Source organism: Cydia pomonella, chromosome 6 (genome assembly GCF_033807575.1).
Source record: "Cydia pomonella isolate Wapato2018A chromosome 6, ilCydPomo1, whole genome shotgun sequence".
Taxonomy (NCBI): Eukaryota; Metazoa; Arthropoda; class Insecta; order Lepidoptera; family Tortricidae; genus Cydia; species Cydia pomonella.
In genome coordinates, this window is record NC_084708.1 from 22,208,208 (window position 1) to 22,223,952 (window position 15,745).

The 15,745-nt window shown below is 36.3% G+C and overlaps 1 protein-coding gene across 2 annotated transcripts in view; it reads right to left on the reverse strand.

Moving 5' to 3' along the window:
• Window positions 1–577: 577 nt before the first annotated feature.
• LOC133519298 (17-beta-hydroxysteroid dehydrogenase 13-like) overlaps window positions 578–15,745 on the reverse strand; it is a 49,261-nt gene continuing 34,093 nt past the window's right edge. For both annotated transcript variants that reach the window (XM_061853328.1, XM_061853327.1), the window contains exons 5-8: window positions 7,651–7,828; window positions 6,699–6,884; window positions 5,775–5,957; window positions 578–4,682 (exon numbers count right to left, since the gene is read on the reverse strand). In XM_061853328.1, coding sequence (XP_061709312.1) covers window positions 4,608–4,682; window positions 5,775–5,957; window positions 6,699–6,884; window positions 7,651–7,828 — 622 coding nt within the window. In that variant the 3' untranslated portion in view covers window positions 578–4,607. The remainder of the gene's footprint in view (window positions 4,683–5,774; window positions 5,958–6,698; window positions 6,885–7,650; window positions 7,829–15,745) is intronic.

The following is a 15,745-nucleotide window of genomic DNA, read 5'->3' on the forward strand; positions in this document are numbered from 1 at the left end:
ATCAAAGCTGAATTAATTGAAATATATTTGGATTTTTTAGGAAAACCTTCTAGATTGGTGCGGCCTGGAAAAGAGTTGATAATTACTGGGGGCGAGCTGGCACCAGAGAAAGGAAATGAGAGAGCGAAGGTAAAGCGATTTGCAACAGATTTTCTAAAATGATTTTTACTCCTAAGACCCTAATCTGTTAAATAAGTCATTGTTTCTTTTATGCGAGCGGTCGGCTCCCGTGTCAGGGACTTGTAATAACAAAAATGCCATTTAATTAAAAAGCAATTGTATCGTGATAGTATTAAGGTTCAAATTTATCTAACAGTTCATAAGACAACATGTTTTGGTAATGTAGGACGATCGACTCCCTCAAAGCAGGTGAGCGCTTATAGTATTCTTTTTTTAATTTATTTCAAAAAATACTTTTGACTATATACATACAAAAGCTTCGCCAAACTGAAGACAGTTTGTTGGCGAATAGTGCGCTCCCAATTATTATTATAAGTAATACTCTGTGCCTTTATATTACATAGATATTACATAGATGTATGTGTAGGGTAGAGTAAGTTGAGTTTAAATTAAACAATTTTTAATTTTCTTCCATTTATATATTAAAATTCCCATTCAAAACAAATATACAAATCCTAACTTATCTATTTACAAACTATTTAAAACAAACAGATCACTTTAGAAACACAAAAGCAATTTTTAGGGTTCTGTAGCCAAATGGCAAAAAACGGAACCCTTATAGATTCGTCATGTCCGTCTGTCTGTCCGATTATTGAAATTATAAGGCAAGCTAGGACAAAAATGTCTTTCTTTTATGCATTTACGATCCATTGCATATCCCATCTTAACACATTCACCGCTGAGCTACGGTCGTAGCGCTGCGTCACAGCCGATAACATAAGTTTCCCGGTATGTAGAGAAAATGATTCGTAGAGGCAAAACGACAAAATGTGATTAGCGTTGAATGGGTTAAAATAGTCGAAACTTGAGTTGAGCCTTTGTTTTTTACTTCCAAAGTTATCCTATTTTTTGCAAGTCATATGGCACATCATACACATACATAAGTTTCTATTATTGCACATATATACTTTATTTATACTTATTGTTATAGAATAGGCACATAATACATAATTGATTCTTGTGATGGTAATTTGATCAAATATAATATATTTAATCCATTTTATTATGTTATTCTTATTATCATATACGTACTGCCCGAACAAACAATTATTACAATTAATTAGGTGCTATCTAAGGCACTAAATAATATCACTATAGGGAGCGTGCATGAACTGTAGGAGGCAGCACAGGAGCTGTCAGATTTTTGGCGCGAAGCGTAAATGTGATGTTTATTGTTCCGATGTAGCCCACAAGATGGCAGAACCTACTATGCACAAGAAAACACTTGACGTGTAAATGTGCATGTTTATGGTTCCGATTCAGACCACAAAATGGCAGACCCTCCGACGCGCACGGTCCCTATTATCTTGTTCATGGTATATAATTATGTAAATCCAATAGAAATGGCAAATATCGTAAACAAACCAGTTTACATTCAATACTTCGTAATCACGCACTGTTTGACGACAATCATGATCTTAGCAACAATTTATATTTTATTTGTATGGTTGATTTCAGCGAAATCAACCTCCATACATATTTTAGGTTACATGTCAAATGCCAACAAAAGCTGTCATATTTGTTTACATTATTTGTATGGAGTGTGGATTTAAAATGAGTGAAATCTCTTGTAGTAGAACTGTTGCAAAAGTGTCCAGCTGTCAGCTGTAAATAATAGTTCCATACTCTCCAGAGTAGCGCTAGAGTAGCTAAGCATCTAGGCGTTATTGACGGAGTGAAGTGCGCTGTCTATGATTTGATTTTTTTGTCAAATATTCTAGGTATTGTAGCACCACCTATTTATGGTTTTTTGATGACACTTTTTGGTACATGGAGATTTAATTCCTTACCTCCACATTCCATAATTTTTTGCTTTCTCTATTGGAATTCGTTATTAGTGTAAGGCCTGAGCGGACGCTCGAAGCGGAGCATTCACCGGGGCGTGCAGCGTGGCGTCGGGCGCACGTGCTGCGAGCAGCGTGCAGTGCGGCCGCTCCTGTACGTTTGCATTTGTTGAACATGCACTACACGCCGCACGCCCCGCCCTGCCGCATGCCCAACTCGAGCGTCCACTCAGGCCTTACACTCAGAAATTTACAGCAGCGGTAGCTAGAGGAAGCTAAACATTCATTACTTTTGACACGGACAGATATTTATTTATTTATATTTATTTATATCCATATCAAATGCATAACTTGTTGTATAATCAGACTACGCCTCCTAGTTCCTTAAATATGACCGTCCCGTTAAAAAGTGAAACCAACATTTTTTATACGGGAACATATTTACTTGATCCATTGGAACAAAATGGCACAGTTTTACCCCTGGAGAAACCCTGGGGTCTAAATGTGCAAGACAAAAAAATTACCTTGACAAAGAATTTAATAAAGATTTCGGACGCAACATCGCGTTAAAGTCAACACTTTAAGTTATGGTAAAAGTTACTTCAAGTTAAAAAAAGATAACACTACAGTTGCCAGGTCTTCTAGGCTTTATTATTCTTATATCTAAACCGAATGCGAAATTGGCAAATTGCGAGGATCTTCCTCTTTTACTTCAATGAAGGCGTAATTAGAGAGACAGAGAAAGATGCCCGCCATTTTCGAACTTCGACTTTCGCGGTTACCCTCCTGTCCTGTCCTGTTTTAATAAGAGGTTCGAGGTTGCGTACCTAATATCACACCACTTGACCGTCCAATCCCCGTGACAGATATCTACCCCTCGCTTCCTCAGACCGTTGTTCTTCTTCCTTCTTCCTTCGGTTTTCCTAACATTTAAAAGGAGTTTGTTTATTTTCACTCAAATATCATCGATTTATTATCATTATGATTGTTACAATTTCAGTCTACTCTACAGTCTACTCATATCAGCATTATCAGTTTTTAGCAATGTGCCGCGTGCATATTAATAGTTTAACTATATATATAATTATCAGTTTTCATCAAAACCACTTTAAACAAAGTAAAATATCTAAGCGCAGAGACGTTTCTATACATTATATACGTATATTAATGGACCCATTTCATTATACTAAATGCCATATCCTGATTCATTAACTATAAAATTATACATTGGATTGAAGGCACTTCATCTTCACAGGTAAGTATTGCCTTGATTTAAAAGAAAAAACTACTAATGTGGAGTTAAGTAGAAAAGGCAAATGTTGTTAGCATTTGACGTATATCCTAAAAGTTCTACGATGGTTATTTTCATTGAAATATTAACATATATTTTAATTAGTCATTGATATAAAAGGGTAAATAAACTGTCGATAAAATCATGGTTGTCAACAGAAAGTGCGAGCTACGAAGAAATGAAGATAAATTGGTTTGTTTGCATTATTTGTCTTTACCATTGAACTCCACTTTAATTATTCTGATAGACATATGAAAAGACACAGCATGTATATTACAACAGTGAGACACACTGACAATAAGTGAGTCGAGCCATATTGCTTCAAATAAAATCTTAACACATACATAATATGATCACAAGGACGATTCACGCCAGAACGGTTCGGGTCCAGGCCAAGGCTTCAGACACTTCGTTTTCTATGGCAGGTGGTCGGTGATCATGTGATGCTTAGATCACATTGCCTGATCCGATATCGGATATCCAATAGAAGAAAAAAATATAAAATATATGTTTTTCTCATAGGTGCCATTGGCATCCGATATCGAAGAGGCACTTCCGATAAATTCATCCATGTCGGAGCCCCGGTCAGTTGCCGGACCGATGATTTGGGTTTGTGTGAGTATGTCTGCGCCGTAGTGAACGAAACGCTAATATCTGTCTGTCTGTTCTATAACTCTTACATATGAGTGCGACAGAGTGACATTAGCGGTTCGTTCGCTACGGTGCAAACGATTGGCATCTTGGCTAGGCCCCCTGAAGTGTCAACGCCTTGGCCTGGGTCAAGGACTTTCTAGCGAGAGTCATCCTTTAACTTCTTTACATCACAAATCTTACAAGCTCACTGGTATTTGAAATTTTATGTATTATGTAACTTCAAATAGTCTTGCTTTGAAATTATCCCAGAAGGTGCTATAAAAATACATCACAATTGATATCATAGTTAATAATAATCAACCATCGCGTAATCCTAGAATTACTAACTTAAGATATGGCTCGTGAGAAGCCATTATAGTCATGTTTGGTTCTATAAGAGTAAAGCCCAAATTTATTCCTTAAACCTTCTAGAAATTTCAAGAAGATTTTCTTAAATAGGTACAATTTTATGGGATATTAGTTCCTCCTAGAGCTAAAACAGTTAGGATTTACAATACCAATTCTCACCCACCACAGTTAACGTTAACGTTGGTATCACGATATTTATGATTCATATTATCGACTCGGACAACAATAAGTAGTTTAAACAAATAATTGAAGGCATAATTTGTTTGTCTGAAGAGAGGAGTACTTGAAGTTTATAAATGTATTTAAGTTTGTTACCTAACGTCTCATTTAAACTTAATAAACACTTAAAGTTATTGGGCCTCCAGCCCAGAATCCAGGAAGTCCTTGAGATGAAGTGGAACAGTTCTGGGCAGCGGTCGTAGGAACTGAAAAAGAAGATTCTGGTATTATAGCTATTTTTTTTAACGAAAAGATCTAAACTTCGACTTCAGTTTTATTTCCGGCATATATTTTTTTAAATTCTTGTTTCATGATTTAAATTCTAAAGCCGTTCCACTCTCAGTTACATCTGATTTAGAGACCCGTCCCGGCTTCGCACCGTTTACACAAATCCTTGATACTTTATACACCTACACCTTCAAATAATGAATAGAATCAGGCGTTACTTTGCGGAAATCCGAACTAATTAAAACACAAAATATTACTTTGCTAATCCACGAAAAGATAACATCCTAGTCAATCAGAGCTAACCCGTTATACTTACTTGCGTATTTTTACATGCAGTTAATGTTCCCATCCTCCCACCGGAAAAATAAAGATAAATACGCAAATAAATATAACAACCCTCCACCAAAAGTACAAAACTTAAACCTTCCTCAAGAATCACTTTATAGATAGCTGCAAACAGCATGAAAATCCGTTCAGTAGTTTTTTAGTTTATCGTGCACATACATAAAAACAGACAGACACGGCGGGGGATTTTGTTTTATAAGGTGTAATGACTTATCTAAAATGATAAACAACACTCTATTGTATGTGTACAATCATTAAAATCTATAGGTAGATTATATTCCAGTGACACTCATCAGCTACTTATCAAACACAGTTTTTGGTTCATCTAATGCATCGCAGCTTCCATGGGTGTGTTACATTTTGACTTCTTCACCTGTTGCGGTTTTCAATTAGAATAAAGATCCTGGGACATTGGCTTCTGTTGCATTTTGAGGGATAATAAGTGACTTAGTGTTCTTACTTACCGAATTAACATGGTACAAGGAGCTAGGAATAGTGAACTCTGAGTAATTCATCTTCATCAGGGTAGAGAACATCCGGGTACGTATAACGCTTCGGACTAAAATAGTGGACGAAGTAACTAAGTTCCCTCTTCCCTTGAATCCGGTCCCTCGCTGCGGGGGATCGTAGCTTCTCCGCTTGGCGTGGTCAGCAGTTAAATAGAGATCCTGGGACATTGGCTTCAGTAGCATTTTGAAGGTATATGCTCAAATGGAAGCACTTACCGAGTTTACGTAATACAAAGAGCTAGGAATGGTAATCTCGGAGTAGTTCCTCCTCACGGCATCGACGATGTTGTCCGCCGCCTCATCGGCTGTGACGATCTTCATCAGGGTGGGGAAGCGGATCTTGGGGTTCTTGCACAGGCCCGTGTCCACGATGTATGGGCAGATTACGGTCATTTTGATCTGTGAAAGAGAACCGTTAATTTTTATTACTTATTTATTTCAGAGCATAAAGTGTTCCACTGCTGGGCTACATTCCTCTCTTTCTTCCCTTTATCACAGAAAAGTCTCCCACCAGTCAGCAAGAAGTCAAGCGTCAAGCTCATGTTTTCAAAGCCTTCTTGATCTATAGTGGAGTTAGTGTTTCAATAGTTTGTTAAGTCTAACATGCCCCAACAAGCTATTAATAAGAAGTATAACATTTAACAGAGATTTTATGAAAAACTACTAAAATAACAAAATCTCATTCAACGAGAACTTTATTAATTTTGTATCAAGCAAAAACGTCTGCGAACGATGCTATTAAGCTTAGAAATAAATGAAAAGTGGAAAACTTTGCTGTGTTGTCTCTAGCCCAGTGCTCTTCCATCTGAACTACCAACACCTCACCTCACAGCAAATATTTCCACTTTGTATGGGCCTCACAGGGACCCTAGCGACATCTAAGACTGTTATACTTCTTAAGCGGCTACCGGAGTTCCAAGTCATATTGGAAATTCACGAGTAACGATGCGCTATCCCATACTAAAATATTTTTTGAACTAGAAACGTCTTCGAACTATGCTATTATGTTTAGAAATAGGACTCGTGTGTGTGGCACTTTTTATTGGAGTTCTTTGGTAAAATAATGCCTCGAACTGCGAACATGTATACACATCAAGAGCGGCTGGTTGCGACCAAACATTTCAGTCCCTGAGTACTTACTCCACTATAATCCTTGGAGTCCTCCCTCAGTTCCTCGTGCAGAGCTTCCATCATGCCCCTTACTGCAAACTTGGAGGCGCAGTACGGCACCAGATTGCGGAGACCAAGCATGCCAGCCATTGAGGACATGGCTACGATGTGGCCGTGGTTCTTCTCCATCATTGATGGCAGGAAGTTCTGGAGCATCTGGAAGGGTAAATGCCACATGTTGTACATATATTATATTATAAAATCTTTTCTAGTCACGAACTTTTATTTGTCATTAATAAGTATATCCGTGAACATATACATAAAAACGCCGTAGAAAACGTCTACGGGTCAAATGTTACACCAAACGCCTTCTTTTTACCTCTCATACAAATGCTGCATAAAATACCACAATAAATAGTTCAATGGATAGAAAACGAGCAATCTATCATAACTAAGCGAATAGGACATAAAAATAGAAATGATTAAAGGAAAATATGGATTTTCCCGGTGAATTATGCCTGCTGTTGCTTAGCCACACACGCAAACTCAAGCCAGCCTCGACAATTTTCAAACAAATGTGATAAAAAAATACTTAAAGTGCACAATTATCAAGTATATTACGTTACGGTACAAAATAATTTGCCTCGGGAGTGGAAAGACAATTGCATCGCTTGGAAAACTATCAAAGCAAGTTGAGCAAGTTTCGCACATGTATGTTCTGCCATGTATGTGGCCTTGTTGCTCCGTGTGAGTTTAATACCTAGCGTCATGGCTCTTACATAAAAGTGCGCCATAACGTTGACTTCCATCATAGTCCTGATGTTCCTTCTCGCTTTACTGTGACTGAACCACCATACAACATCTGGCATACAGCGTATTTCACAGACTTCATGTATCCATTCCTTATGAAATACTATTACTTGGTCTGACTATAACAAGATGCAACCTGACTCCAGAGATTTTAAACCATCGTATCTCTCACCCAGAAGTGCGCCATGACGTTGACTTCCATCATAGTTCTAATATCTTTCTCGGTATGCTGCGACAGAGGCTTGCAGGGCATGATCCCAGCGTTGTTGACCAGCATCGTGACGTCACCAACCTCGCGGCGCACGCGCTCCGCCAACGCGGCTACAGCTTTGCTGTCTGTTACGTCACACCTGGAAGACATAAGCTGTGTTTTTAGATAAAAAAAATATTTGTATAGGCAACTGCTATTTACGCTGTCGCTAATAAGTGCCGTATTAGTAAAATTGCGGTAAGCATACAATACGGATACAGTCTGGCAAATACAACTTGTCTGGCAGTAAGTAATAACAGAGAAAACTATACTCATCCCTTTCTTTTTAGTGCTAGTACTAGCGTAAAAGAAAGACAGGATATTCTCTTTGTCTATTTTTGAAATTAGAAAGTCCTGGGCCAAACTATATAATGGACGTATTTATCTACAGACAGCATGATAGTGCCTGTGTCTTGCGAGATATGGATGCTGTGTCAACTTATCTTTGTGTTGTCTTACTCGCCCCTACTAAAGAAGTTACTACCCAATTATCCTGCATTAAATTGAGGGATCGCTATCAAACATTGGGGCACTTGAACTGTCATTTTGTCACTTTTCTCAAACATGCTCATACATTTTATTGCAAGTATGCAAAATGTGTAATTATGTACGAGTCTCAAAGTAGAAACAGGTTTTTGGGAGATGGAAAAGGCGTTCTTTCCATCCCTCGGCCACAATGTACTATTTGTCCTTTTGTTCTTAATCAATCAACCAGTACCTACCTAGTCAGTAAGTCGGCAATGAGCTTCATGATTCCCCTGGAGTAGCAGAAGCAATTGTTTCGTTTTTGAATTTGGTACCTTTTTTTCGAAAAAAAACCTATACACCTAGAATATATTATGCTGAAGCGTCCGACATCAAAATCAAAATGATTTGTTAAGATTTAGTTAGTGGAAGCCGTTTTCTCCCGTAATCGAATTTCATAGAAAAAAATACCATTAAGTATTTCGTTCAAAAAGCTATTCCTCCCTCTTAGATGCCATCGAAATGCTTCCAAACAAAAAAAAAATCGTAATTTGTTTTAACTCTTCGTTTAAAATGACTAACTAGGTATAAGTTTAAAATTTTGCTCGCTAAGTCCCTCGGCTAAATCACTTATTTACTATTTTATACGAAAACTAGCTGCAAAACCCGGCGTTGCTCGGGTTAAAATAAATCGCATGTTTAATGGTATAAAAAATATTTGAGGATGCATTTTTTAACGTAGATAATATAGATTTCTATCTTAGATATTGAAAGACTTAGTCGACCATTAAATATGCGGTGTATAGAAAGTATATTTAATTAATTAACTAATTAACTAATTGAAATAATCATAAGTTAGAATAAAAAACACCTTAGTAAATGGAAAATTTATGTTTTATTCACACAATTATTTACATATGATATTCTACATACTACATATATGATAAATACATTAACATATTACACGTTATATTATACATTTACATTTTGTTTAATTTTTCTATAATACTTGCTTATAGACTACATTTATTGTTTTATTGCCCGGGCTGTAGATGAACAAATTTCGAGGTGATCCTGCTCGTGAGCATGCAACGTATAATTGACCATGTGCAAAGCATGGTTCCTTTAAGTCAACGCCACAGTATTTGAATGTTTGGCCCTGTGCTTTGTTGATGGTCATACTGTAAGCCAACTTCACCGGGAATTGTAAACGTTTAAACGTAAAGGGCAATCCATTTGATATTAAAGGTATTCGTGGTATAAATACTATTTGTCCTTTTTCTTTACCAGTCATTATACTGGCTTCGATGATGTTATTTTGTAGCTGTTTAATACAGAGTCTCGTACCATTACACAATTTTGGCGAGTTCAGATTTCGTAATAGAATAATTGGTGAACCAACTTTCAATTTAAGGCAGTGCAATGGCATTCCTGGAACATTTAGTGAATTCAAAAATTCAGAAGGAAAATTTACGCTTTCTTGTTCATCAGTCATTGTATCGATTGAGTTGTAGATTTTCTCTTCTCCCGGAATCATTTCCTGGATGATGTTGTTGATGCTATTGACAATGTCGTTTTTCGTGGCTAGAATAATGCGCTCCCGTAACCATTCTGAATTAGTATAATTTTCAGCAATACTTGGATACACTTCATTTATAAGTTGTTCCGGTGTTTCAACAGCATTACATAACTCATTAGTTAGTGTGATTTGGCCAGTATTTTCGTCTATTGGATAAGTGCCCTCTCCTATTTGTAAAAGTTTTTCAGCAAATTCTTGGGCCTTTTCATCTCCTGAAATCTGTGCTCTCATATTTGTTGTTAATTTAATTATTTTTACCTGTTCCCATATGAACGACTTCTTCAGGCAAGCGTTAATTTCATCTGCCGGCGTTGATTTCGGAATGACAGGTAGCGTTTGACGGAAATCGCCTGATAGTATTAACAATACACCTCCCATTATATTCGTGTTGTCGCGTAAATCTTGAAGTGTTCTGTTTAGTGCTTCTAGGGATTTTCTATGAGCCATTGTGCTTTCATCCCATATAATGGCTTTGCACTGTTTTAATATTTGTCCACGTGCCGATGATTTTGTGATGTCACATACCGGGAATTCGTAGTTAGCTACATCTAATGGTAATTTTAAACCAGAATGTGCCGTTCGTCCACCATCCATAAGTGTTGCCGCTATTCCAGATGATGCTAGGGCGAGAACGATTTCTTTATTTGCACGGATTTCAGCTAGAATTAAATTTATCAAAAATGTTTTCCCGGTGCCACCAGGTGCGTCTAAAAATATTATACCACTTCGCTGATTTTTATAATAATCCATTATTATGTCGTAAGCTTGTTTTTGACTCTCAATTAATAAGGGTTTGTTGTGTTGGATGTAAAGCCTCAATTCGTCGATATTATAATTTGTTTCTCTTAAAAATTCACTGTTCATAACATCCAAATGATTTCGTTTAGGAGATTGAACACCTAGTTGTATTAACGTTTGGTTAGAAATTGCTAAACATTTATCTTCTATCAATATCAAAGCTTTGTTAAAAATTTCTTCATTAAAATTAATTTCTAAGTCCGGATTTTGCTGTCGTAAATCAGCCAAGATGTCATCGCTCATATATTCTCGATATTTAAGCCATAGTCGATTTGGATTAGAAGGATTACATGTAGTTAATATGATTGCAAATAGCTCACGAATTTGACTTGCTGTTGCCGTTTGGGCTGCTTCATTCATAGCTAACTCCCAATGATTATCGTTTTCTAGTAGACCCAATCTTTGACATGCTTCACGATATGTCTCACAAATGTAACCATTGACAGTTTTTAGGTCTTCAAAACACGTTGGACCACGAATAGTGTGAAGTAATAAGCGTAGATAGAAACATTCAGCGTTTTTTGGATGCACTGTGTAGACTCGTCCTATTGTGTTACTCTTGAACACTCCATCATGTCCTTCTACTTGCATTCCACGTTTTCGAGGATTAAATTGTTTACTTGTTGTATCCCATGTATAATAGCTGGGTACTTCTGAGTAAAGTAAAGTCTTAGCAAATTGGTCTTTCTGGCATAATTCAAAAAATGCTGTTAAAGTTGTTCGAGTTGGTGGTTCCGTCGCAACTTTTTGTGCTGTTTCTGTTGTAAAAAACACACGTTGTCCATTTTCTAGGTGGACGGATAAATGTTGAACCGGTGGATCTCGATCGTGTATTGGAAAACTTAAAATTCGCCAAATTGCTTCGTTGGTATTAATGTAACGACCCATTTGATACTGTACTATTTCATCATGCTGGTTTTCATTGGTTAACGTAAAAACAGCCATATCACTGCCTTTGTTAATATATTTGCATACATATTTTATAGATTTAACAGAACTGCAGTATTCAACATTGATATGGGCATTGAACATTTTAGATAAAAGTGGATTATATGGTACTACCCATTGATTATTAACTTGATCTGCATTACCTCGTATTTTAATTTTAGCTGTAAATCCGCCTTGTTCTGGTGATCGACGTCTATATTTAGGATATCCGTCTTCGCCTGTAACTGTTTCGTTCAAAAATGGCTTTGGATAACGTTTCGTACATTTTCCATCTTTCATACACGGAGAATTTCTATTTAGCTCACCACACGGGCCATGAACCATGTTTTTTACGATTATACTATAAAGATCAGAATCTTCTTCCGGGTTTGGAAATTCAGCTTTGATGATATCATCTATTTGATTCGGTTGAATTTTATTTTGGAGCCAAATTAAGTTGTGTGAATGTGGCAATCCTCGTTTCTGCCATTCAATTGAAAACATCCAGCAGATAACAACACCAAATATTTGATTTTTCACAATGGCGTCTATAAATTTAATTTGTTTTTGACGGAAAACTCGGGCAACAATATCATGTCGATCGCTGGCCGTCTGACCATATTGTAATTCTTCTTTGATTTCCATCCATGAAGAATTACATGTGAATGTTATAAATAAATCTGGTCTGCCGTGTTTCCTAACATAAGTTATTGCATCTTGAGCATATTCATGCATGTGACGTGGACTTCCAGTGAATGTCGATGGCAAGATGACCAATTTTCCCATGTTATCGACGTTTCCATCATTTATCATTGCATCTTTCAAATGGATGTATTCATCCGAACGCAACTTTCGTTGATTATGGCGAATAAAATCTAATCTTTCCGTTTCAATTTTAGCATACATGTCTACAATAAACTGCTGAAATAGCTGCCGACAGTTTAAAATATGGTTATATTCACCATTTCTAGTCATAATTCGATAAGCATAGAATTGCATAGCTGATACTTTTTTGTTAGTTTCGACACCTGTAGCTGGATTGATTTGTTGAATATTGAAATGATAACCATCCTCACCTTGCCAAAAAATTAGCGGATATTGTAGCGCATCATAACTACGATGTGTTTCAGCAATACGTTGCAATTTATTACTTCGACGTTGAATAATAATATCACGACGACTACATTCGTTATCAACAATGACTACGGCAACTTCGTTCGTTTGAGGTGCATTAAACCTTCGTTCGTGTTGACCGGCTGGTCTTTTATCTGCTCGAATGACGATCTTATAATTATCTGCAGCCATTTGGTCTAGAGAAGTCTTGAACACATTGATTAGTTGATTATGATTATGAAGTAGACGTTGTAATTTTTGAATAATATCTCGTTGCAGTCCCTGAAAGTTAGAGCAACGTTGGTCTGTTTCAAGTTCATCGTTACCAACAAAGTATATTTGAAGAAATTTTGGAGATTCATTAGACATCGGCAAAAGAGAGCCTAATCGGTGATAAATTTGGCCTTGAACCTTAAAAACCGGGCTGAAATTTTCTTCCTGACATATTAATGAAGCTCCAAATGAAGTCATTTGAAAACAACAGTTGTATCGACGTATATTTTGTAGAAAATGATTGGAATCTGGTGTTTCTCCAGTCATATATGCGAGTAATTGAGGTGGTGGTACATCTAGTGCTGGTAAATTGACTTTACCACTCGAGCAGCATATACCAGCAGTTTCGCCTTTAAATTTCCGGGCATGACAATACTCGCATATCGTATCCATTTTTCCGATGACAATATTTGGATGTTCACTGTATTGTTTTTTGCAATCATAATGGAAATCCTGAAGTTCTAAACTTCCAACTTTACATGAAGCAGCTCGTCGTTGGCGTAAAGTAGCCATTCTTTCTTTTTTTTTGGTATTTTCCAGTTCACGTTGATCAGCAGATTGACGATTTCTGAGTGATCTTACTCGACATCTGGTTTCTTCATTAATACGTGCTCTTTCCTCTTCGGTTAAATTTTCTCTAATTCTTTTTACTCCTTTACGAATGTTTAAAACACGTTTTTCTTTTTGTTCTTCTGTTTCATTTTGACGTGCTATTTTTCTTCTTTTTGAAACCACTTTGGGTTTTGTAAATACTTTTTTTCGCCTTGGCATTGTAAATATAAAAAAAGTAATAAAATTAATCAAAACGAATATCTTGGTTGTTACAATGATAAAACTAACGAAAAGTTACTCACTTTCGGTTTATATACCGTTGAAAATCGAAATTTCTAGTATCAGAACACTCTAGAATAGTCAAATAGTTTTTACTTTTTCATTTGTTCAAATCACTTCAATTTATGTAATCACTGTTCACTCTTGGCTTCAATTGATCTTTTCGCGACTGTAAACACGGTTCAACTGACAAAAAGTCACTGATTTTCGGTTTATATACCGTTGGAAATCGAAATTTCTAGTATCAGAACACTCTAGAATAGTCAAATAGTTTTTACTTTTTCATTTGTTCAAATCACTTCAATTTATGTAATCACTGTTCACTCTTGGCTTCAATTGATCTTTTCGCGACTGTAAACACGGTTCAACTGACAAAAAGTCACTGATTTTCGGTTTATATACCGTTGGAAATCGAAATTTCTAGTATGAGAAAACTCTAGAACATTCCGAGGTACTTAATTACGATCTGGATCGTCAGGATTAATTTCAATAGTTGCACACATTTCGGAACTTTCTAGAAGCTTCTAGGTTATTCTAGTCATTTCTAGAACTATCTAGAGCATTCCATATCGATTTTTACACTTGCAAACAATTTTGAATCTTTCTAGATCTTTCCAAACATTTCTAGAACTTTCTAGATCATTCCAGAAATTTTTAGAACTTTCTGGAACATTCTAGATCGATTCTAGCAGTCACACACAATTTTGGAACTTTTTAGATCATTCCAGAAATTTTTAGAACTTTCTGGAACATTCTAGATCGATTTTAACAGTCACACACAATTTTGGAACTTTTTAGATCATTCTAGAAATTTTTAGAACTTTCTGGAACATTCTAGATCGATTTTAGCAGTCACACATAATTTTGGAACTTTTTAGATCATTCTAGAAATTTTTAGAACTTTTTGGAACATTCTAGATCGATTTTAGCAGTCACACACAATTTGGGAACTTTCTAGATCATTCTAGAAATTTTTAGAACTTTCTGGAACATTCTAGATCGATTTTAGCAGTCACACACAATTTTGGAACTTTTTAGATCATTCTAGAAATTTTTAGAACTTTCTGGAACATTCTAGATCGATTGTTACAGTCACACACAATTTGGGAACTTTCTAGATCATTCTAGAAATTTTTAGAACTTTCTGGAACATTCTAGGTCGATTTTAGCAGTCGCACACAATTTTGGAACTTTCTAGATCATTCCAGAAATTTCTAGAACTTTCTGGAACATTCTAGATCGATTGTTACAGTTGTACACATTCTGGAGTTTTCTAGATTATTCCAGAAATTCCAGAAATTTTTAGAACTTTCCAAAGGTTCCCATGAGTTAGAAAAGGACAGATATATATTTTTTCACATTTTAGCCACCCACAACCACCCACTTCCACCCACCGCGACCAAACTCCCTTACTCCCACCGGGAGACCAAGGGGTATTTACCACCCCAACAGGAAGTTGATTGGAAATAGTGGTGATAGAGAAAACCGTGTCTTTACTTACGCACATTAGCATTTTATATATATATTAAGATTATACGGCTGTGGTATGCCGTAAAAATTGATGGTAAATACTTGTTTTACAGGATTTGTCTATAGCATCCCATTACTGGTGCCTGTTCCATTGTAGGGGTGTTTACTATATTGTATTCAAAGTAAGACGTGTATATTTATATTTACATAAAAACTAGCGACGTAATCTATACTAAATATTGATCAGATTAAACTTCCCTGTTAGCACACTTTGGATTGTTTGCGAATATGAATACTTAATTGATGTTTGCTGTAACGTTAGCAATATCCAACATACGGGCCGATTCGAACTTTGAGATACGTCAAACATTTGCTAAAGATACGATATGGATTAGATATGTCAGTGTCAAAAGTGACGTTTATCAAACAAATACGTCACTTTTGACACTGGGGGTCTACCGCTAAAACCAAAATTCGCAATTTTATCCAAAGAAATATTGTATAACATACATAAACGCAATATTTCACCGACAAAATCAAAAAATAATGTTTTTCATACTT